The 24,072-nt window shown below is 40.6% G+C and overlaps 2 protein-coding genes across 2 annotated transcripts in view; both read right to left on the reverse strand.

Annotated features, from left to right (window-relative positions):
* Positions 1 to 35: 35 nt before the first annotated feature.
* SNRPD1 (small nuclear ribonucleoprotein D1 polypeptide) lies at positions 36 to 6,286 on the reverse strand. The gene is made up of 4 exons (XM_075083431.1): positions 6,085 to 6,286; positions 5,352 to 5,428; positions 2,513 to 2,704; positions 36 to 217 (listed from the first exon to the last, which is right to left on the reverse strand). The coding sequence occupies exons 1-4, from the start codon at positions 6,096 to 6,098 to the stop codon at positions 141 to 143; spliced, it is 360 nt and encodes a 119-aa protein (XP_074939532.1). The 5' UTR covers positions 6,099 to 6,286; the 3' UTR covers positions 36 to 140.
* Positions 6,287 to 6,974: 688 nt separating this feature from the next.
* SACM1L (SAC1 like phosphatidylinositide phosphatase) overlaps positions 6,975 to 24,072 on the reverse strand; it is a 32,964-nt gene continuing 15,866 nt past the window's right edge. Inside the window, exons 6-20 of the mRNA XM_075083429.1 lie at positions 22,707 to 22,766; positions 21,098 to 21,131; positions 18,259 to 18,360; positions 17,385 to 17,470; positions 17,138 to 17,224; positions 16,605 to 16,673; positions 16,428 to 16,507; positions 14,369 to 14,467; positions 11,614 to 11,752; positions 11,321 to 11,390; positions 11,163 to 11,235; positions 10,630 to 10,723; positions 10,453 to 10,545; positions 9,715 to 9,772; positions 6,975 to 9,040 (exon numbers count right to left, since the gene is read on the reverse strand). Coding sequence (XP_074939530.1) covers positions 8,904 to 9,040; positions 9,715 to 9,772; positions 10,453 to 10,545; positions 10,630 to 10,723; positions 11,163 to 11,235; positions 11,321 to 11,390; positions 11,614 to 11,752; positions 14,369 to 14,467; positions 16,428 to 16,507; positions 16,605 to 16,673; positions 17,138 to 17,224; positions 17,385 to 17,470; positions 18,259 to 18,360; positions 21,098 to 21,131; positions 22,707 to 22,766 — 1,281 coding nt within the window. The 3' untranslated portion in view covers positions 6,975 to 8,903. The remainder of the gene's footprint in view (positions 9,041 to 9,714; positions 9,773 to 10,452; positions 10,546 to 10,629; positions 10,724 to 11,162; positions 11,236 to 11,320; positions 11,391 to 11,613; positions 11,753 to 14,368; positions 14,468 to 16,427; positions 16,508 to 16,604; positions 16,674 to 17,137; positions 17,225 to 17,384; positions 17,471 to 18,258; positions 18,361 to 21,097; positions 21,132 to 22,706; positions 22,767 to 24,072) is intronic.

The following is a 24,072-nucleotide window of genomic DNA, read 5'->3' on the forward strand; positions in this document are numbered from 1 at the left end:
CCCTCCCCAGACTTCACTAACAAAGCAAAGACAGCTTTGTCGCATTTCAGTTTATTAAAAATGGATACCATAAACAAGACCTGTACAAAAAAAAATACCAAATTCTGGGCAATTTTGGGTAACAGTCGCAAGGTGAGAAGTTATCGTCTTGGGCCCCCTCTTCCTCTTCCACGACCTCGGCCTCTGCCACGGCCTCTGCCACGGCCTCTTCCAGCAACTTAGCAGGTGAAACAAAAAGGAAAAAATCAAGTGAGAGCCAGGAATACTTTCAGTTGGATTAAAACATTCTGCACCAAGCACAAACAACATAAAGTCTCATTGCAGGGAAGGAGTAAGTCGGTTAAGTCTCAGTAAGTTTCAGACAATATTTTTGTGTTAGGTTTTTTCAGTACACAACTTCCACAGAATACTGTCTTTTGCTTCAGTGCAGAAATCAAGGGGATGTAACAGTTGGCTGCTCCCAAATGCCAGGGTAAGTCTGACAGAGTGGCTTATAAAGTACGCTGCTGAAGGGAAAAGCAAGTTTTAACACGTTCTGAGATTCCCAAGCTCAGCCTTTCTCAGGCACCATGTGAAAGGGCGGCATTTTGAAAGGATCCCAGCACAACGCAGCTCCTGCCACTTTCAGTGATGGCTCTGCCAATTTCAAACATGATTCTCAGGCCAACGGCTTGGTTGTGTGCTCCTACTTCTAAGTACTGCTATTTAACGGTACAGGGAAGACAGAATCACAGACTAATTCAGGCTGCAAGAAACTGCTGGAGGTCATATGATCCATATGGTAATAACACGTCGTTTCACCCCTTTTTCCTAAAGAGCTACGATCTCCCCCATCAGGCTGCAAAGGCCACTCTACAAACCTTTGAAATTACTGGTTAATTTCAAACAAGTTTGTCACTGTAAGGCTCAAAAAGATACCACAAAGCTTAAAGTTCTGTGGAAGCAGGTGGCTGGGCAAGAGACACACAGTAGCATCCACATTCAAGGAGCCTGTAACTATGATTCTGTTCCATCTGAGGGTATGTAGGTTAGAAACGCAGTGATGACAGAAAGAGCAGTGGCACAGGACAAATCTGTGAGAAGGAAGGTGCTGCTTGTTTTGCTGGTAACGGTCTGACTCTTTGTAAAATGCACGGAAGCACCAGCACCTGACTAAACAATTACGACAAGCAGTCGTGGTCATTAAGTGCCCGCAGGTTCAGACCCAAGGCACAGGTGCCGCGGACACCCCTCAGCCAGCATCCTGCCTTCCACCGACACCTCCTTTGCCAAGGACAGACTGACTGTTACAAGCTTCTGTAGCCCAAGGGCGTTTACAGATTAAGGGAGAGCACAGCACAAAGCAGCCATGGCCTGAGAGTGCTTCAGTCCAGTGAAGATGCGAGGAGTATTGAACCAAGGTAAACAGTGCTACCACAGCTCCTTTTCTGTCTTCGAAGTTAAAAGGGAATAGTGATGTTCTTGTTCACATCACATCACGAAGCTCAGGGAACAAGCAATCTAACCACACTCCAATTTCTCCACGTGGTCAGATTATTTTTAATGGACGTGAGAGGAGCAAAACACTTTCAGGAGCTTTATCCTTATTTTCTATATAGAGACGGCAGCCGTAAAACTTGCATGCTGTGATGCACGCACCTGAGGGTACCTTATACCATTTCAGTAAGGTAAGCGCACCAATTCATAACACATGCGTGGATCAAAGACCACAGATCCAAATACTTAAACACTAATTACAGGAGAAACGGTACGATGTTATTTCAGGGCACAATTAGCTTTCACTTAAAACATTATTTCAAAAACACACAGATTAGCCGTTGGGCAAAATATATACTGCCTGAAGACAACCTACCGATTTTCTGGGGTTGGCTGCATCTTTAATAGCGTGGATTAAAACTGAATTACTCTCTATACTATTAGGCTTCTAAGGAAAAGGTTTTTCTTCAACAGCCTTTTGAAAAAAAAAAAAAGCTCCAGGAAGAGCACAGAGTGGAGCTAAAGCTAGAGACTAGCTGATCAGAATACAGCCTAGGCACCCTCAGAGTCTCAAGTCTCTCAAATTCATTTCTCTGACAGACTATTTTTATCCACTACCAAGTCAGATTTCAGTGAAGCATTCAGCCCCATTAAGAGGCTGTTCTGGACTCTCTCATTAGGCTACGTGAAGTTCTCCATACAGGCTGGGGAAACACAGTGGACATTCAGAGAAGAGGAAATGTGTCAACTCTGAGACTGTGATAGATTAAAACTTACTCAAGCTTAATAACATGTACATTTTTAAAAACAGATGTATGAAAAGCCATACACACAATTTCACGTGAAAGCAAGCTCTACAGGCGCCAGAAAGGTGGGCAAGGCAGATTTAGCCACTTCAGTATCAAACCCTCAAAGATGAAAGAACTAGGTGCCAAATGCAGATATTAAGACACTCAAATCAGACATCGTCAGATTCAGAGTACTACAATGCATGCAAAGGCAGAACACACACAGACTGGGAAAGCAACAGACTAACCTGCTTCTCTTTTCTTGGATTTGACTTTTGGTTCAACATCCACTAGCAAAGTATCCAGTGGCAAGCTGTCTGGCAGAATGAAGTATCGGATGTTATTCCCTCGAATACTCAGCGTCTCCAGCTGTACGGGTTCTCTGTTCTTCAGTGTCATTTTCACTGCTTTGAGATGTGTATTCATGCTGACATCCACTCCTGAAACAACATGAATCTAATTTCAGCGATGAACGCCCATAAGATGGTCCCTTGTTGGCAATTTTTAAGTACACACGTGCTTCAAGATTTATCCTGTTCAGTAACACCTGCTTCTGCCTTTCATTAATCGAGCCTCTAACTGAAGGAAACCATGTCGTCTTCTCTCTTAAATTATGCTTGCTCATTTATTAATTGCAGCCTTCAACACCTCATTGCTAGAGATCTTTATCTAGGTCTTAGTGTCAGCCGTAGATATGTTGTAAATGGTTAAAACAATTCCTCTGAATAACGAACAAACTGCTGCTTATTACAGAAGTCCAATACTAGTCTTCTGACTCTTAAAAAAGAAGCAAAACAAACCTTTGAGAAGGAAAAATAACCTGACCATTTCCTTTCTGAGAGCCTTAGAAGCCCAACTGCCAAAGAAGCATCTACTTTCTGATAAAATACATCTAATACTAGTGTGATATCTTCTATGAAAGTACATAAAATACACTCCTGCAAGGAACAATCATCGTGGCTACAAACTCCGTGAACAGCCAGTGCAGTAAGAACTGCATGGAATCAGTACCGTGCCCACTACACCGTGCTAAGCATAATCCCAAAGTAGAAAAAAGCCTCAGCTGAACACATGTATTGAATAACAGCCCTGAAAAGCACTACAGAGCGCCCTATATTAATTTTTAATTTGCGTATCACAAGTCTTGCATGGGATTTATCTCAAACTACAAAGATCAAAATGAGAGTAACTTTCAGATGAAAAATTTAGGCAAATGATGGAATTTGTAGTTTACAAACACCTGTTAATTTTTTTGCACCCATATGAGCAAAATCTTCTATTGTGCTGAAACTTCTGCACAAACAACCCTTTGTGGTAAAAATAATTATTGTCTCATTTCACACACGGAGAGACAAACTGTAAGATGTCTTACCAAGGTAAATAACATGAGTGAGTAGCAGGCCAGAACCAGAAGAACTGTTGTGCTGCACTTATTCCATCTGTTTTTCTGTCCTCTCTCCTCACTTCCTAGATTTTGCACAGCGCTGACACCTATGCTCCGCCCAACCTGCCCATGTAGTTCAATGTATGTGTTAGGTGAGAGCTGCCCCTTCAGCACGCCTGATCTGGCAAACTGACTCACAAGAGGGAGAGGAGATGTACAATTTGCAGGTGGCACAGCAACGACAAACACAGTTCACACACCAGTGCAAAGGGAAGATTGTAATTTCAGAAATATGGGCTACATTCAAAGTTTTTACAGATTCTCTGCAGAAAATAAGTGTGACTTTGCTCAACAATCAAGCGTCCAGAGCACTGAGGACAGGAGACAAGCAGTTTGTTTGCTTCCTACCTTGCCGGGTTCAACAGAGCATGCCGCAGTCAGATACCAGGGTGGTGCACTCAGGTCTAATCAAAGCTGATGGATCCGGCTTCAAAATAATGCCAGCGTTTAACTGCCAAACCTCAGCAGATTGCTACTGGCCAAAAAAGCGCCTAAGCGATCCCATGGCGTACCACTCTGCCAAGTTAGAATTTTATTTATTTTTTTAACAGTGTAGGGCAGAAGTGCTTCTCAAAGTAGCCTGGGATGAGTGAAGGAAAGGACATCGAGCACATTCATCAACTTAACTATAAGGGTTTGCTTTACTGAATACGATGCACCCCAACTTACATACCTGATCGTCCCTAAAGCAATGCCAACACAAATGTTCTCAGAACAATATCCCTTGCTAATATTATTAGAGCAAACTAAGTAGTCCACACATTTTTCAATATGTATGAGAACCATAACACAAACCATTGAGGTTTGTCCTGCAACAGCAGTTCAGTGATACGAAGAAGCACCTGCTAGACAGTAACACCCACCAACTTACCTGACAGACCTTTGGCAACAGCAGGGCACCAGATCCTTGATGCCAGGATTCCATTTTGCCCTGCATTCCCCATCAAGCTGTGTGTTTTCAAACCAGTTTATGAAATCAATGCAAGCATATGCAAAGGTGCATTTCCATGTAAGTTCACCTAACCAAAGCTAAAACACGCTCAACAGAAGTAATTAATTTTTAGATTAAAATTGCCTTCACACAAAGTTTAACATATTTAAGACCATATCAACACTTAACATTTGCTGTTTACCTGTACTACCATTAATAAAAGTCCCCCCTCTTCTGGCAATTCAGCTGTAATGTTTTTACGTGACTATAGCTTATTACAATTTCACAAATAAATGTCAGATGGACTAAAACATCTTATAAAATTTTAGCTGTATATCCACAACCAGTTCGATATGGTAGTAAAACTACTTCACCAGCATTAGCGTGTTGCTAAACTTCTAAGAGAATACTGTGTTTACACCAGCTTTGCCAAGGGTTTGAAAAAGTTTACTTCCTTCACCCACAAGCCTGTTTGTAACCAAAGCCTACAGTCAGGCTCAGAAGATCCCGGGACTACGGTGAATTTACTGTCTCCCACTAACTTCTGCAAATCTCTGGACTCTTCTGTAACAAACACACCTTGAGCTCGCAGGAAAAGACGTGAATGAAAAAGACCACCTCCTGCGTCTTACAGAGGAAGTCCCCACAAGAGGGAGTATAAAACAAAACAGCTCAGCCCAAACCACAGCTGCCAGTTAGCACCCCACCGTACCTGTGATAGTTCCATGCACCTGCGTCCCATTCTTCAGTTCAATGGTCACAGTCTCATGGCTCAGCTTCATTAGAAACCTACAAATTATAAAAAACAAAGGGTTCGTTCCCACACGAAGCCTTGCAAGTTTCACATCCCGATACAGAAAACCGACGAGCACTGATCATTCACACATCTCCAGCTTCCAAAGACAGCATTCCCAGAGTTCTCGGATTCCGCTGAGGGCGTTTAGCAAGGCGTTACACAAGAGCAGGATACAAAACACGAAAAAACCCCACACTCTACGTAACCGCCGGGACGCTCGACTGACACACTGGTGAACCCAACAAATTCGACTTCCCAGCCGAACGGTCATTAGTGTGCGAAAAAGGAAACATCTTAAAACTCATTGATACCTCAGGACAGATAATTCTAACCTAATCTGGGCGCTTTTTTTCCCTCCCAAAAGGGTGACTTTACGGCGGAATCTGCGCAGGCCACGCCCCAGGAGCCCCCCGCGCGGCCGGGCCGGGGCAGCGCTACTGGAGAACCGGGCCCCCCGTCCCGTCCCGGTCGGTCCCGTCCCACCGCCGCCCGGGGTCACGCAGGCGGCCACTACCGCCCGCCCCAACGGCCACGGATGGGGGAGGGGGCCGGGCCCCGCGAGGCGGCCGCTGAGCGCGCGCGGGCGACCGTTGAACGCGCGGGCCTCCTTGCCGCCACGGCGACCGGCAATCCGCCTCCATCCGCTCACCTGACGAGCTTCATGGCGGCGGGAGGACGGCACTGGGGCCGGGTGGCCTGCGGCGGGGAGTGGCGGCCACCCCGCGGGGAGAGGAGAGCCGCCGGGCGGGCGGGCCCCGAGGCGCGGGCGGTGCGGAGGCCTCCTCCGAGTAGGCCGCGCCGCAGCTGGCGCCAGGAAGCTGCCGCCCTCGACAGCGATGAATGGGCGGAAGCGCCTGGGCGCGCGGGGCGGAAGGGGCGGTGCCAGCGCTCCGCCGCCGCCGGTCAGCGCATGCGCAGGGCAGGCCCGGACCCCGCCCAGAGGGACAATCTCGTCTTAACGCAGAGGGAAGGCTGCGCTTGGAAGGTCGGTCGGTGGACGGAGGAGCCTGACCGAGGCCGATCACTCTAAGCTGTGCACACTCGGCTCTTCCAAGTATCATTTGATCAGCTCAGCCATTCAGGAAGAACCATGGGTCACTTGTGTTTGTGACAATACAAGAATGAATTAAAAAAAATGTTTATACAAGAAAGCTGATGCGTGCCTGCGGTGGGGAGAGGGAGAACGCAACTTGGATTTTCACACTTAACACCTATTGCTGTGGTCAGTAAAGGTCCCTGAAGAAGTAAAAAGGGGTCAGTACTGATTAAGAGGAAACACAGGATTAAGCATCAGAGAAGTCCAGCCCCAGCAGTGCTCAGAGATATCCGAACACAGCAATGAAGACTGGAACACACCACTGATGCCAGCTCCTACACAGGGTATTGTGCAAGATCATCAGTATTTAAGCACAGAATAGCAAGATCATCACTGGCAATAAGCAGAGACAAAACCAAAGCATCTTAGAAGCAGTTTCTCTCCAAGGAACAGTTTGGAGCAGGCTTCTTCCAAAGCGTAAAATACACCACAGACTGTAGATCTAGAAAATTTGAACATTTTATTGTCATATATGAGTACACCATTTGTGATTTCAGAAATACATACTCTTTGCAAAGCACTGAGATACAGGTGCCTTCCAACTTCTAAAACCTACGTCTTACAAACCTTTCTTTTTTTTTCCAAGTTTGAAAACTTGTAGCAAAGACCAAAGATGCAGAGATTTAGTTCTAGATGGCAAGATGACCGAGTTTCAAATGCCACCTGCCAGTGAGCCACCAAAACCATTACTTTCAAACACTGAGTCAACGACGTTCTTGTATTTTGTGCCCGTAATGGAGTTCACCTTTGAAAATTTTAAGTTAGAGGATTTTCCAGTTAACTGTCAACTGGTATTTCCATTACAGCATCTAGAAGCAAACAGACACTCTGCAAATACTAGTGCTTATGAACAAGTTATGCTTACACAAAACCCAGAGAGGCCTCCAGAAACATTCAAGGTTAAAATGAGCAATTAACAGTTGCAAAAATCTGTACATGTTCTCAGCCGTAACACAAGGAAACACTGGAGTACCAGTGTTTTGTGTTCTGGCTTCAATAGTGACAACAGTGCTAGTCCTAGTATTCTACATGTTCCTCTCTTCCCCCCATTTAAATTTTATAATCACAATCTGAATATACAGCTGTACTTACAGGAAATATTAAACAATGCACAGCGCCTTAAGCAAGTTCCATGTCTGGTTTTGAACAAACCATATAAAATAAGTGACAAAATAGTTTAAAATTGGTCCTTGATTAGGATTACTTTTTTTTTTACAGCTTGGAAGCACTAAATTTAAAGACACACATTTATTGTTAACCAGCACAAATTGTTCTGTAGCTTTTTTCAATTTTTTTTTTTTTTAAAGAGTGTTACAGTATCATGCATGAAAAGCAAGCTGCTGCTTCCAAGTGCAAACATGGAGTTTAGACTGAACACTTTCTCCTCAGGCTGTTATTCCATCTTTCATAAATTATTTCCACATAACCAAGAACAGAAGCAGCTGACTAGCAAAACAATATGAAGTCCACCTTTTACATTGTGACCCATTCTTAAAGTAACGGAATACTTTGGACCTTTAGCATAAGGAAGGTTCAATAAACACCGCAAAGGATTTTTACATTCTTTGATTTCATTTACATCTTTAGAAAAAAAACCCTATATTTTAACCTGCTAACTAATGAATCATCATCTGGAGACTGTAGTATTGAAACAGTGCAAGTAATTTGCAACTTCAGGAACATCCAATTACACTGTCCTTTCACCCAAACAATGATTAGTAGAATATTGCATCAGTCCTACATAAACAAGACAGGACAAAAAGCTCATTTAAGAGCACTAGGATTCAAAAATCTTTTATATTTAGTGAAAAGAATCCACACACAAATATGCACAAAGGACTCCTTAACATGGACTTTATCATAACAAATGTAATCCAGCTGTAAGTCTTGTAACTAAACTTTTTATTGGTATGAAGCCATATTCAGAGACCACAAGTGAAAGCTCCATTACTAGTGCTTCAACATCTGGGTTTTTTGACACAAGAACAGCAACAGCTCTCCCCTGTCAAGCCAGAGGCCAAAAATTCAGCTGAAACAGCCCAGGTTGACTTTGAGCTTAAGCAGTCCACTTATGCCCTAAGACATTCCAGACACCAAAATGCTGGCTTTCATCTTTGCATTACCTCAGGAAGAGTGGAGCCCCCTCCACTAATGCAATATTCCAAAGACCATTGCAACCAAGACTGTCGAGTCAGGTCTCAGTTGAAAGCTACCACCAGCAAAGGACATCGTCTTCTTTACCCCCCCACCCCCCATGCTGCCAAGGAAGAATGTTTAGAAGACCACTATTTGGTGTGGAAAGCAGGTCAGTAGAGACTCCAAGTGTGGCTTGAGGAATCCTCAGTACCAAGCCGCTTTCCACACACACAAATTCAGTCCATCTTCTCTTTCTGGACCAGCTTGGGTGCATCTACAAAATCCTTGCCATTGTAGAGGATGATAGCAAAAGTTCCAAAGCTTGCACTTCCCCAGAACAGCACATAGGCCAGTGTCTCAGTCCATGTATCACCTGTATCAGATAAACATTTCAGTTCATTATCTCAAATTACCAGAGAGGTATTTTAGTACAAAAGCAAAATATTTCAAGCCCTCCCTCAGAGATCTGCTGTCAAATGAAGTTAGAAGTCTGTTGTGGGTACTGGGGTCTTTTCTATTTCCTTCCACAGTCTAGGAAGACTGTTTGCCACACAGTTCTTATAACGTTGTGAACAGACAGCTACAGAAATCAGAGTCAAGACCTCTATCAGCACTAATATGAGAAAATTCAAGGCCAAAAGCAGAAGGCAAAAACCTTCACAACTCCCAGCACAGATTTAGATTAGGGGGACAGCCATCAGAACATGCCTATGCCTATACCTGACTTTACTGAACTGTCTTTCTGCCCCAAATTAGGTAGGTGTTCTTCTAGGGATTTATCCGGCCTATAATGAAGCTAGATGCAACTAGATCTGGGGGCAATTAACTGCCTCTGCCCCTTAAGTGACTTCTGCAAAGAAGTTTTAACATTGTTTTTTACAGCACTTTAATGATATAGCACCAACCCTCCATCTCCAGAGCCATGCTCAAACACTTCCTGGTATGACTGAGAAGCAATTTTATACTGAACAGTTTCTGGTAACTATTTATAGAAAGTCCACACACAAGTAAGCTAGTTTTGTGAACATAAATTCAGCAGTGACTCACCAGCCATTAGCAAACAAATAATGCACATGGAGAAAGCAACCACCATAATAATAGGCAACTGGGGAAAGAGAAAAAGAATAATCACTTGATATAGTAGCACAGGTATTCCTTCATTTCCTTTCATATGGGCTGTACGGCAAAGCTATTTCCTTGCTTTGTAATAGAGTTGCTTTAATTGCTGATTCACCTGCTGTGAGGTACAACTACAATTTGATAGTTCCAAAATTTGGAAGAGTGTTCAATAACTAGGTTAAGGATTAAAATACACCTTGTATCTATTAAGAGAGGTTGAAGTTTGTGTTTTGTTTAAAAAATACACCAGCCACTAATTAAACCCATGATGTCCCAAAATCCCACAAAAACAGAAGGGGGAAAAAAAAAAGGTTTTGTATTACAGGCAATGCTTCTGCATGAAGTATGAGATCTTCACAAGTTTCTTCTGCAGAAGGAAACAGTCATTGATGGTGACTAGTAGAATTTCTCCCTTTCCACTTGATGAAGCAGATTTAAAAAAAAACAAAACAGAGCAAGCAACAGATTTTTCAATACCTCAAGGACACTCCATTTTCTGTCAAGGGAACAGTCTGGGTTTAGTCCTATAAGCAGGTATCATAGAAACATAACCAGATTATAGGGATGCTTTATTACTAAATAGACACGTTCTGCTTAGTCATATGAAGCAGGTGACTAAAAGGTGGTCTGTGTTTCTCCGATCATTAATGAAGTCTGCATACTCACAGCTAAGAACTTCCAATCTTTTTTGACATGTAGAGGACTAGCAGGTTCTACTTCATCCACTGAATAATTTCCAAGAAAAAGATCAATTGCATCCTGGATGAGAAACAGAGAGCAAGAGTTAAAATGCACAGCAATGTATATCACATACATTTCCCCACAGTTGGAAGCCTAACTTACCTGTCTAAATCCATCAGAAAAGTTATTTTTGTAGTAACGTATTAATGAGTTCCAGCCATCCATTATTAAGCCCCACTGAGTTCTCTTCCCAGTTCTGCAAAAAGTTTTGAAAAATATTTAATAGATTTACAAATTCAGGAAGATAATTTCAGATTTAGTTTTCATTGTTCATATGCATACTGTCTTTAATGAATACCTGCATGTAAATCCATTTATCTAGTGCTGCCTCTGCATCATTGCCACACATGCTTGTAACAAATTTTGAAAGTAAAATTACACTTCTCTCCATCCCGCAATATAAATGTGCCTTGCAGAGGCACATTTCCAGATAGCCTTTTAGTCCTTTCATATAAACACAGTGAAGAACTACATTCTTCTGTAGATTTTAGCCTGACATTTTACCAGTTGAACCACTGTAAAACTCATTAAGCTGGGGCTTACACCATTAATAACCTCCTCAGATATGAAGACTTAAATAAAATCCCAAACATGCCCCAAAACCCAGAAGACCTTTACGAGAAAGGCTGACTTGCCTTGTGTAATCTGTCTTTAAGGCACCAGTTCCAGCATATTGTTTGGCACAAGCATTAGCATTATCAGCCCATGCTGTGAATAGGAAAACATTAAGAAAGATTAAGGAAGTTATGTACTCTGTTTGCAGAAAACTGTCTGAACTCTATAAACAGCCTACCATTTTTGTAGATTTTCTCAAAGTCTGCTTGCTCTTCAATTCTCTGTCCAACATGCAGAACACCTAGCCTCTAAAACAAAAAACATTGAGGCTCACTAGTAGCTTGCTAGAAAAATTAGTATTTGCTTTCAGAAAAAGCTATGTTTTTAAACTAGTCTGGCCAAAGCATTTCAAGTAAGTGGTACACTAACTCAAGTGTGCAAGCTCTTATTTAAGTGTTAAAATTACATTTCCATTCCAAACAGAAAACTTCTCTCCTCTTCCAGCTTGTTAAACAAGAATAAAGTATTTACCTGAAGCTGGGCTTGAAGAGATCGGCGTGCTAACAAGCTCTGAATCACATTAGTCCGATCAAGGCAATCCATGCAGTTACTGCGGAATATTCCTTCCTGCTGAGTCACAATTTTACCATCGGAATCAACTAGAAAATAACTAACACATACAATCCACCTAAGTATTTATAGGTAACAGTCCATATAAACAACACATTTTCAGAAGTAAATATCCTAGCAAGGAAAACACAGTTGTCTTGAGCATACAAGGAGTTCTTAGCCATTTCTTTGAACTTTGATGCCTCCCTGAATTCTTCCCCTCCCACGCTGAAAAACAGCATCAATATATGAAGATAGAGTAATCTCAGGGCAGTGTCCACGCTTAGCATTTAGACAGCCAGCCAGCAATATTGAGTTATATGCCACTGGAAAGAGCAGCTTCTGGTGCAAAACCAGTGACTTGTATTTATTTTTTTTTCCCCAGTTATTATAGGGTCCTAGCACCACAGATATCAAGATCATTAGCAGAGCGTAACAGCAGAAGTAACTGGATATCTATATACCTGGCCACCTGGTTCAATCCAGTCACCACTGCATGGAGTCATATAAGCTGCAAGGCACACTTCTTCCAGGAAAGTATTCAAATTCAAGGCTGCTACTGAAAATCTGCTACTGTCACTCTTCTTTCCATACATGAACACCTGCAGGAACCAATGTTCCCTCTTGCAACTGCATATGCTAATTGTTACCTCAGCCTTTTTCCTCAACTAAACCAGGTGTTTCTAGTGATTGATAATGAACAGATCATTTTAAATACTGACTTGCATGCAAGTATTCTGACAGCTGAGCTGGTAAAACCAATGCACCAGTCAAGTTATCAGTTGGACTGTGAATAGGACAGAGCTATACTTGTCCTTCTGCCACAGCATTAAACTCCTAGTTGCCTAAAGATTCACAGATCATATTCTGTAGAATAAGTTACTCTATTATGTAATTATGAACTCTGAATGTGGACTAGCATGTGATCCACTATTACTGTACAACATTTTAAGATTATAAAGCCTTAGAGTCATGCAATACTAAAATCAAGAGCCTTAGAGGCATATGCATTTACTTTGCTCAACCTTGTGTTAACAAGACTCATTTTTGTCATTCTTGGATAACTAGTTTTGTTAAACCAAGTTTTACATTGTTATATGATGGAGACAGTAACACCTGTGAAATCTATTTTCCCCCTTCTCTCCCCAAGCTTTGCTGAGAACTGATATTAGGATTAGTGTAGTTGAAGAGTAGACATTTCTGGTTCGTAAGATAGTTTGAGTGCTGCATCTCCTATAATTGCTTTTAAAAAATTAAAAATAAACAAGCAAAACACAGAAATCCAAACCCCACCCCCGCCCCCGCCAAAACTCAGCAAGCCAGCTCTCCTTTCTGACAGGTCTTTCACAACTGGATTTAACCTGCAGAAAACAGATATTTACCTCCCTCAGGTTGCAGAACTATTTTTTAAGAATATCAGAACTCAGACTTTTCTGTTCATAAACAATAGTCACTCTAGACAAAGCAAGGCAAAGTAAAGCCAACCTAATATTGAGAAAAAGCCTTCTTTTTTGTATCTTGTTTTAGAGACACATGGCCCCTGCACTTTTGTTTTTCCCTTCATTTCAAGGAAACCTGGTTCTTTTGTAAGCCTCCAATGTCAGGTGACAAGAAACAAGTTATGTGATTCAGTATTCACTCTAGGAATAAAGGATCCTTGCTGCACAGGCAACCTACATGCTTATTTCTGCTTATTTCTCCTTATTTGAAGTGCTCAAAAAGCAAGTTTACTCTTCAGGTGTTCTTTCAGCATTTTTTTTGGTGGTGGGCAGAAAAATATTCGCTATCATCTGATTAATTTATACTATTCCCACAACCTTCATTCCAGGCAAGATAGTTCATTCATGAGACTCCCGTTCTAGTCTGCAGCTCACCTCTTTTTTAGGTTAGAATATACCACTGCCAGTTTTGTAGCGTTTTAGCTGATCTACTTTGTGCTTTAGGAACAGGAAGGAAGCAATCCGAAAAGCAGAACAAAGTAAACCACTTCTCTAACAATCTACTTGTCTACAAGTAACAAAGACCAAGAAGTGCCTAAAACACCACAACTGTCGGACTAAACAAAGATTGAAGTTGATTTGTACGTGTAGGCTACTTTTATATGATGAAACAAAATGAGAACTTGCCTCCTTGTGGGTTACTTACATTAGCAAGGCTAACAATCAGTGCCAGTGCCAAGGTTTGGTGCCACAAACAACGTGTGTTACAGAAAACACAAAGAGAGCAGGTCCCTACTGAAGAAGCACTAAGCGGTTGACACTATGTAGCAGAACAGTTTGCGGTCCACAACACATGGAATTACTCTTCAATAAAAAAATATCACCTAAGGACACCTTTTTAAATAGCTTTAGTTATATTCGTGTTCATTTCTTTGTCTAACCTTTTACCTGAAAGTACAAAGGCAGCTCCTGAGTCACAATGCAGGGTTGCCACAATTCTCAGAACCATTTTATTGGGACATAAAAAGGGCTCTACGTGTTACCCACTACCAGGTCTGTAACCTTGCACATGGTATCAACAAGAGATCAAAGATGAGGAAACACTAATGCAATGAATGCATCTTCTTTGTAGACAATTACAGGTCTGTTTTACTGTGTCTTAACTAGAGACAACAGAAGCTATGACAAAGTGGTCTCATTTTAACAGTACAGAAGTAAAAAGAACTGCAGAGCGTTACCTAAACTCATCTTGCTGTTCTGCTAGTTGATCCATCAAAATCTGAAGTCTATCCCACCTCATCCGACTGCACTCTTTATGGAAGTCAAATGCTATGTATCTGTTCAGAGAGAGAAGCATCTTTTCAGATTTACATACGTACTGCAGTGAAGGTCTCAGAAAACCCCACAGGGAAAGTCTGACCTATAAAACAAGTAGTGACAGAGGATTTGTTTTTCTTTAGAGATGGCTTCCAGCAAGTATCTGAATTTTGTCAGTGCTCTGTAACCCTCCTGAGGCTGCAACCTTAGCATGCATGGTGACAGCATTTACATTTCTTTACAAGATGCCACTAGTCTGGGGAAGCACACATTCAGTTCCAAGTTACTCATTCTATGTTCTGGCTAGTATTTTTCCTCCAGAAAGTACATAAGGGATACGTATCTGATTTAATCTCTCTTCTTCCATAAGGATTCTTTTGCCCTCCTGTCTTTCAAGTAACTGCATTGGGAACTGCAGCTCACTCTGAAAGACAGCTGTTGAAATGCAACATTCCTTGCTGGCATGCAGCATAGTTCCCTTGATAGCTGTCTAGAAACCTGAGACAGGTTCTGTTTAAACAGCTAACCTACTCTGTCATAAGAAAATTAAACAACTACTGACTTGGAACAAGACTTTAACAGCCAATTAATTTATGGTAATAAGTACTCTAGATGAGTGGTGTTTGATTCAACATTTATATATACACGTTTGCTGTGAATTACAGGGCATTACATTCTTCAACTCAAGTATTCATAATCCAAAAGTTATTATTTGCCAAGTTTTCAAGACTAATTGCGTGAAGAGAGATGGTATATATACACTGCAGGCTCAAGTCTTAGTCTGGCAGGTAAATGCCACCAAAACTGATCAGAAAAGAAAAATTATTTTGGCAACATTAGAAAATGGAACTGCCAAGCACCACTCTGACATACACAGAACAAGCAGCATGTCTAAAACACTGACAAAATTTTACATCTTGATTTCCACCACATGATTTTATAGTAAAGATGCACAGAATTCCACAAGCTTTGTATAGCTAAGGTATCAATACTAGCCTAGGTGTAAGGGTGAGGAAAGAGCTCACCTTAGAAGTGGTGTTTTTTAATTAAAAAAAAATCCACACCCACACACCAATAACAACACACAAATGCACCCATAAGGGTAGTAAAAGCAGCACACAGTGAGACAGACGTCTTTAACTGCCCTAGTGAAGGCAGCAGCAGGGCATCACACAGCAGAAAAAAGCTCGGAAAAAATTCAAAATATATCAGGATTTCTGCGGGCATCTTGATTATACTCTGCAATTCCTTAGTTACACTTAGACAGAAGTGAATCCTTATTAAAACAGGATGCCTCTTTGCTTACAGGTAGGATTTTGTCCTTTGACATACATGAGTAGCAACAATACTATACAGAAATTTCAAGGAAAAGATAGAGGTAAGCATCTGTGGGAGCTGGATGCTAGCCCACCCTCCAGAAGTTAGTGAAAGCAGGTAGACAGGTCGTAAAATTGTGTACTGCACTCAAGATTCCCACAAAGATGGAATTTCTCTTGTGATTAAAGCACATTCTCCACTGCTACACTGAGGTCCAGACATTTAAATTACATGTTCCCCTTACTGTTTCCTCCTTTATCTCAAGTTTGTTTTGCTTGCACTCAGCACTCCCTTACTAAGTTAGCAATGTAACAAAGCCCTTTTGCCAGAAGTTAGTTCTACAGGGTATGATTTCTTTTTCCTAAAACGCAGATGATCTCCACAGTTCTCATAGCATACTATTACTCCAATACTGGCATTACCATTGCCTCTGAGCTCCCTTCTTTATTCTGTCTCCTCTTTGTTCCATATTTGCTTCACAGTCTCACTTCTGCTTTGACTGTGAGCTCTGAGGTAGGGGCACTGGTCATATGCAAGTTACTTCATAAAATTCAAACAAATCAGGCAGTTGGTAAAGGCCCCCAAAGAACTGATCACTCTGGGGGTCTCTGAGGCAATGCTCAACTTTTAAACACAGAACACATCATTTCACTTCACACGTACCTGACCATTCCGTTTGCCATGCTGTTTACCATTTTTGCAAATGTTTGCTCGAGAGGCTTCTCTGAACCTTTTTGGTTAACCTGGGAGAAAGGAGGGAAAAAAAAAAAAAGACAGTATTACTCAAAATGCTGCTTAACAGAACAACAGCTTTTTCAGGAAGAAAAAGTGAAAGCATACCAAGTTGACAACCATTTGCTTTCCATAGCTAATTATTTGCGAGTCAAAATGTCGTTGGAAGCCATCCATCTAGAAAAGAAAGGAAGTGTGTTGACAGGTGTATGCTACTATTAAGATCTGTCTGTGATTTACAAGAAATCTCTGTAATTATCCTTTTGATGATACCACACAGGTAGTTTTATAACTTAGAGAACATTAAACACTTTTCTTCTGTGCTAATACATTTCTACTTTCATCCCCACAGTCCATTCAGCTCTCTACTAAACACACCACAGATAACAAGTATTATGCAGCGACTAAAACCGCTGCAAGCAAGAACCTAAAGAGGAATTACCCCCCCATTGATGTCTGGATTTTTTTCAGGCTTGAATTCTTCTTAAGGAGTACAAGGCTTCTTGCTATTACTTTTTAAACATAAAGCTTAATCCATTATTGCTAATTTTTATTCTTCTGATTACAGTTTGTTACCCTATCACACAAACATCAGCCCAGAAATACATCAAAACCCCAAGACACAACAAACACTCACATACATGATTTACTGACTTGCTGATCTGTGGCTTTGGTTTGTACTTGAGGTTTGGTCTTTGAGACCAGAAAAAAGGAATTGATCCGCGGGTCTGCAAAAGAATGGGAAGAGTTTTAAACAACATTCACGAATCACTTGCCATTTAAAAATAAAGCAGATTGGTTTACTTTGTTTATTTGTGCGCATGCACATCTTTATATAATCTATATTTAGAAACACAGGCAGTGAGCAGTTCCTTACGCTGACTTTACCTGAACAAACGATGCTTTGCTCCCCTTGTAATGCACAATTTGTTCTGTTTCAACAAAGTTAGCAGCATGCCCTTCTGAATCAATACCTATGTAGGAGAAAGACCTCATTAACCAGCTCAGACTGGCTGCACAGCAGCGATAGTACATCAGCAAGCAGCTTCCTAGCCCTTCCCTTTTAGGCACTCACAGAAATCATGAAAATACCACAGAGCTGCCTGAGGATGGTAAATTAAACACACCTTTGGCAAAATTTTAACATGATCTGTACTAGATTTAACTCTAAAAAGTACAGTTGTGCTTACACATTTTAATATTTATAGTCCTAGAAATTAAGTAGTTTAATACGAAATAGAATACTAGTGCTTTGACACTGAAATAGTCACAATTCAGTGGCAATGGTACTGCAGAATCTGACCAATTTCTTCAAAAGCATATGTGTTGGTACTAAGAACAGAGAAAGTAATTTAAATCCATTTCCTTGTTCACTTTTTAACGTGAAACAATTAGAGAACACCACTATACAGGGCTCCCCTGCCAGCACCAATGATGTTCTTAGTTGAATTTACTCTTAGGACAAAAGGGCTATTACACACTTGCATTTAACGCCAATAAAAACAGTAAAGTGCTAAAATCCCCTACAAAACTTTCAGTTATCTCTACAAGGAATAAAGAAGAGTCAGTTTTAATAATACCAGAGTATGTTTCAGTTCATCATACAGGTTCCTAATATTTTCTTTGTAGAAAGGACCTCGTGAGACAAACTATTATAAGCATTTTTTTGTTCAAGTCACTATACCGCAATTAATCTTAAAGGTAAGTCATATGTATAGATGGAATTCACATTATTTTAAAATAAATCAATTTGCTATTTTACCTCTTACATAGTAGCGTACACCAGCCCTGAAACAGCTTCTTCTGGAAACAAGCAGCCAGTCAAAACACTTGCCATTAATAGAACAAGAGTGCATAGTGATAACTAACAAATAACACTAAGGAAAAACACCCAAAATTTCATTGGGATATTTTTATGTATCAACAGGTAGGAAGCATCAAGGAACCAAGCAACCACATTCAGAGAAACTTGTAAATGTTTCTCACACAAATAACAGTTGAACATTAAACTTAAGCGTAATTTAATATTAGGATCAGTACACGCAGCACAAAACAGGCTATAGCTGATGTCACTGATGAACACATACCAAGTCTCCAGTGGGAGCCTCTTACGTAAGGCACATTAAAAACTGATGTAATTTTGAGAAAACGGGATTCTACAGAAGATTAACCTGGTCTTAGGGTCCTATGCATATCATTAAATGGACTGACTTCTGAAGTTCTGTTCAGTGATACATCCATCTCAACCTTTATTAAGCTATCTTAACAGTTTCTTGCCCCTATTGCTTTAAAGAAAAAAAAAAATACCTCTCCAAAACATTTTTCTAGGCTTTTAGAAGAGTGAATATCTTGGGCTGTTTACCTCGCACCTGTAAGTGCAACATAGATCACATTTACAGATGCCAGAACTAGCAGTAAGGTAGACTGGCTTTCAAATCCATGTCAAGAAAATGAACACATACATACCAGGTCTCCAGTAGGAGCCTCTTGTGTAAGAACGCTCTCCTGCTCAGGCTGGACACCTGAAGTGGCAGATACACCATAATCTGGGACTAATCAACGAACAGGGGCCATAGACAACTAGCTTCAGTTTTAGAGTCTTGTTCTGTGCTGCTTATAATTACTTTTATTTAGACTACAGGAAGCTATCAAGTCTAAGAGACCAGCATTCATCATAAATAACTTCTCCAGGTAGATTCACAGGCTTTCATCCTTTGCCCCTAAAAACTGAAACCTACAACTTTAAAGCAAGCAAAAGATCAAAATGGTCACTTTTTGCATTCTTTGAGAAATAGAGATACTTTGTCTTAAGGTTGCTAAAGTAAACAAGATGTATTTTCTTTTTAAAAATAGAACATTTTACAGTGATTCTGCATTCATGATTCAAATGGGACATAAAGCAGCTGTGTCACACGTGAGTACCTAAGCTATATTAAAGAGCACACTGACTGCATACATGGAACATCTTTATCTGTGCATTTGTGCTAATACTGTTTCTTAAAACTTAAAAAAATACAAATTGGCCCTACATGATCCAGGATGTTCTCACAACTCAAATTAGACTGTGAAAGAGGCCTATCCCTCTCCTTTCCTGGAAAATTAGTGCCAGGTCCTACACGCTTTAATCCAACACTTGTACAGCCAACAGCTTCCTGCAAAGAAAGGTTGCCTCTAAGCCTAGCTGTTTTGCAAGAGTCAGCCCATTTTCTGTCTGCAACCTCTGTCCTAACTTAAATGGCAACTTGCTATTGGCTACTTTTCACACACACAAAAAAGGAAATGATGTAGTTTATTGTTCTTTAGAAGGTTGTGGTTTTTTTGAAGGAAAATATTAAACTAGTTTAGGCTTTAGGTGATCAAACACTCCATTACCCAAGAAAGACCATTATTTTTCATCACTGCAAGACTAGAGCCCCAGTCAGATAGCTGAACAAAATACATTTAGGTTTATATTGGGGGTGAGATCTGTGATTTTATTGAAATAACTGCTAGTGGTGCTGTAACAGTTCTGCTTAAGGCTCTTCCTAGCATTTCCATCACTAAAAATCCTGTTTCTTTGAATCCCTCTGTTCTCTAAGGTGTCCAGTTAGAATTACAGCAAAGCATACATTACTTATGCTAGTTATTTATGTAGCGAAAATAGGACAGAGGAAGGTGTTAATTGCAGTCTGCCAACTGCTAATTGCAATCCACCCAGACTCTTCCACCCAGGACCTGGAGGATAAGGATTGGATTGTTCTGACAGTTCCCTTTTGCTATCTTTCCTTGCCTCTCCACCTACTCCCACAACATTTTTCCATTAAATGAAGTCACAGGAAAGGAGGACTAGAGATCTGCCAGCTGCTAACAGTCCTACCAGAACAATCAAGCCATTCTGGGAGCTGTTCCCTACACACACCTGAGGGGCCTTCGCAATGGAGGAACTAAGGAGAATGTGGCATGAGTTGCTCTGTCCAGCCTTGCCAGTCCTTCTCATACTGCCAGTACAGAGGCACCTGACACTCATTGTTGACCACACACTGCATGAGGAACACTGCCTCCAGAAAGCAGTAGGCTTACTCACAGCATACACCCCTTCTCAAAAATAAACTCAGGACTGTTTTGCTAAAAAGGCTGTTACCCAAAGTGTTGGTACAGGAAAAGCAGCTGGCTAGAAGCATCCCAGGAGCCTTCAGTAGAGCTCCTTATCCTTATTCATCAACAGGAACATCCATAAGCACTCCAAGTCAAAACCGTTCTCCCTTATTTAAAATCCAAAATAAATGCTAAGTGAAGGTATCCTTGTAGCAAGATAAAAAGTACTAAGGCTAATGTGAGAGCATTTGCCATGTTCATCTTAACCTTCAATCCCATTGAAAGACAGGTATGCAAGTCATGCCCATAAAATTAAATACATTAAGCCTTAAAAGCAGAATATTCAAGTGAATTAACATACGAGTGGGCTATCAAACAATATGTAATGCTCATATCTAAAACTACAGCTTATTTCTGACACTTTTCTGTTATAGTTGCCAACATAGCTAACAGAGCAAAATGGTTGCTGATGTGGCTGCTGTGAGACTACGATATTCAGCACTGAGCTTTACAACATAAAAGGATACATCCGTGCATCACAGGCATAGCAAACCTATGGATCTGAAACACACACACAATATACATTAAAAAAATATTAAACACTAGCAGCCAACAGAGACAAGCGAGTGACTATGCTTTGTCTAGGATTTTTTTTTGTAGTTTATACTTTATATCCTTTACTGTGTTTAGGGTACAGTAATTCTTTCCGAGAAAAACATTCAAAGAAAACAGCAACATATGTAACCCTTATTAGCAGCAAGGAAAAAGTGAAAGTCTAATCTTAATTAAGTGACCCTGACAAAAAAAACATACTGCTCTGTCCTCCTATACATGGCATTTACTCTTCTACAAACATGCCAGGTATAAAGCAGTACACACTGAAAACCTTTTGATATGGTATTTGTACCTCCACAGTAGTATGTAAGCAGAGATAGTAGTAAGCAACACAGGGCTTCAGCAAGGAATAATTCTATGTGATTAATACTTGAAATGCTTGTCCCAGTGTTTTTCCCATCCTGATGTTCCTAAATAACTGGGTCTCAAAAAAATTTAACTAAAATTTTCCAATACTAGAAGTCAGAAATACCACATATCACTACCAAAAACTGTCAGTATAGCAGGCCACCTGTAGTCAATATTAAGTCACACTTCCTCGAACATATCAGTTATCTCTTGTTTTCAACTTCTGGGTTTTGCCTCCTACATATACTTTCACCAACCAGCCACACTTGGCTTTCTTTGCTGTTCCCACCACAGCTTCTCTCTCATTTCCCAAGCTTTGTTTGCTTAGCACTATCCAAACCATATACCCAGTTGTATGCCTCTGGAATACGCTCAACAACCCTCTGCTAATTCATATCTTCACATTCCAGAAGCACTGCACAATCCAGCCTTTTGGAACAGTGCTGTCTAATGTAAAAGCACATCTCCACAGGTTACAGAGACAGAAATAGCAGCAGTGCGTCATTCACTTCAATAAATGAGAAGTACTGATAGAGAGAAAAGGTTGTGTGCTGTAGTGCAGAAAATTCCAGAAGTTTAACACACATCTGAAGTCTCAGCCTGGACATTGAGGTACTACAGCTGTGGCTCATGGTCATGCACTCATATTTGCAGACCAGGTGAATTCAAAGGTTATGCTGTGCTAATCTTCATTTGAAATAAAGTGAAAGAATCTAAACCGTCAGTCTTACTCTTAACAGCTTTATGACCTATTCACTAGACAAACAGAGTTTAAACTGCACTCATCGAAAAAGATGCTAGCCAGTTTTAGAAAAAAGTGATGCGCTGAACTTTGCCTATACCTAAAGATAAATAAGTAGCTTAACTTCTAAAAACCTTGAGAAGCATGTGCTGTGCAGTGTAACTTCCCCTTTGGTTTATATAAGCACAGTCTCCACACAGTATCTTCAAATGCTGACACTTCCAAAGAGTCAGCTTTACTATATGTAGTGCTGAGGACATTGAGAAAGTTGGAAGTTTGAAAGCAGAAGACTGCCACTGTGCTAAACTAGAAGATTAATAGCCACATTATACTGGATTCTGGCTGTCTGAAATAAGAGATTACAGGACACTGTTGTCTATTTACAGTAAAAGTATACTCATCCTCTAATATAATAATTACAAAGCACTTACCTCTGGTTGAGCAGCAAATTCTCTAAGAAGATGTCCATTCCATACAAACCGTGGATCTGCCTGTAGAAAGAAAAAAGCCAACATGCTTTTAGAGACTGTCAGTTGTGTTTAATTCTGCGTTAAGGGAATATCATAGTATCCATGCATTAGACAAGTTTAGGTGAACAGATGTACATGGACATGGAACACCCTTCTTTCATCAGTACCATTCATAACCTCAACTAGAAATATAAATAAAAAAATAGGTAAAAGAACAGCTCTCTCTAATCTTTAAGGGTGTTGCCTGACACTTCAAGCACACTGAACCATTACCAACTGAGCTGCAGTTTCAGAACATTCCAGTCTTTGCCCTAAGTAAACATGGCTTGACGAGATTATCCAAAATTTTAACAATAGTAGCAAGGTAGCATTCCTAAAGTGGGCAGAAGGTAAAAGTGTAAGGAGCCCTGTATGCAATAATCAACAACTCTGAGAATTGTATGTTAAACAATACTTGTAGTTTGAAAGACAAAAGTATTTATATTCCACTGCATAAGTGATCCTCTTCAACTTTGCGTATTTCCTATTCCTAAATCACCTCAAAAGTATCTTGAGCAGGTCGCTGAGCACATGCCAGAAAGCTACCAAATTAGTCACAAAAGTGACATCTGCTGCAGAACATAGTGCAGTCTCCAGAGAAGTGGCATAAATATCAGCTTTAAGATGAGGCAGGCAGACACTGAGGACGAGGGTTAATTCAAGCTCAGTGTTAGAACAGTCCTTCGTCTAATAGAAAATGATACAACTACATACCATAAACTGATCAAAGCCTACTTGCAGTATCCTGAACTAGTGAAAGAACATGACATGATGAACACGACATGGGGCTGTTTCCTTCTACCAGTATTGTTAAAAACACCCCAACACAAATATCAAACCAAAACACCCACATTCCAAACACAGGCCAGGCTTCTCTCAGAGGTGAACTGGAAGTGCCTGAAACTGCCACCAACCTTTTGTCAAGTCAATGTACTGTAACCATATGAGTGTGAAATTACATTAAAATTGTTTTAACCATTTAACATCTGATTTTACTTGAACCTGACACCTTTTTATTGTACTTTGCCTTTCAAACAGCCTTCTGAAGTGCTACAATTTTAAGGCAAACCAATCCTTTAATGTCAGAAACTGCTCTCCTTGGCAAGAGTACTGCCAGAGCAGCATCTGATAATGCAAAATAGTGCCCAACTATAAGCTGATTTTTAAATTGACTTTTCCTTTTCTTAAATCTTGGAAAAAGTGTACTGCTTCCCCAGCTTAGACAGTTTCAGTAACTTAAGAGACAACATCTCATGACTCCACTGCCACTTCTTCAAAGAAAGAAAAA

Source organism: Phalacrocorax aristotelis, chromosome 2, assembly GCF_949628215.1.
Source record: "Phalacrocorax aristotelis chromosome 2, bGulAri2.1, whole genome shotgun sequence".
NCBI lineage: Eukaryota > Metazoa > Chordata > Aves > Suliformes > Phalacrocoracidae > Phalacrocorax > Phalacrocorax aristotelis.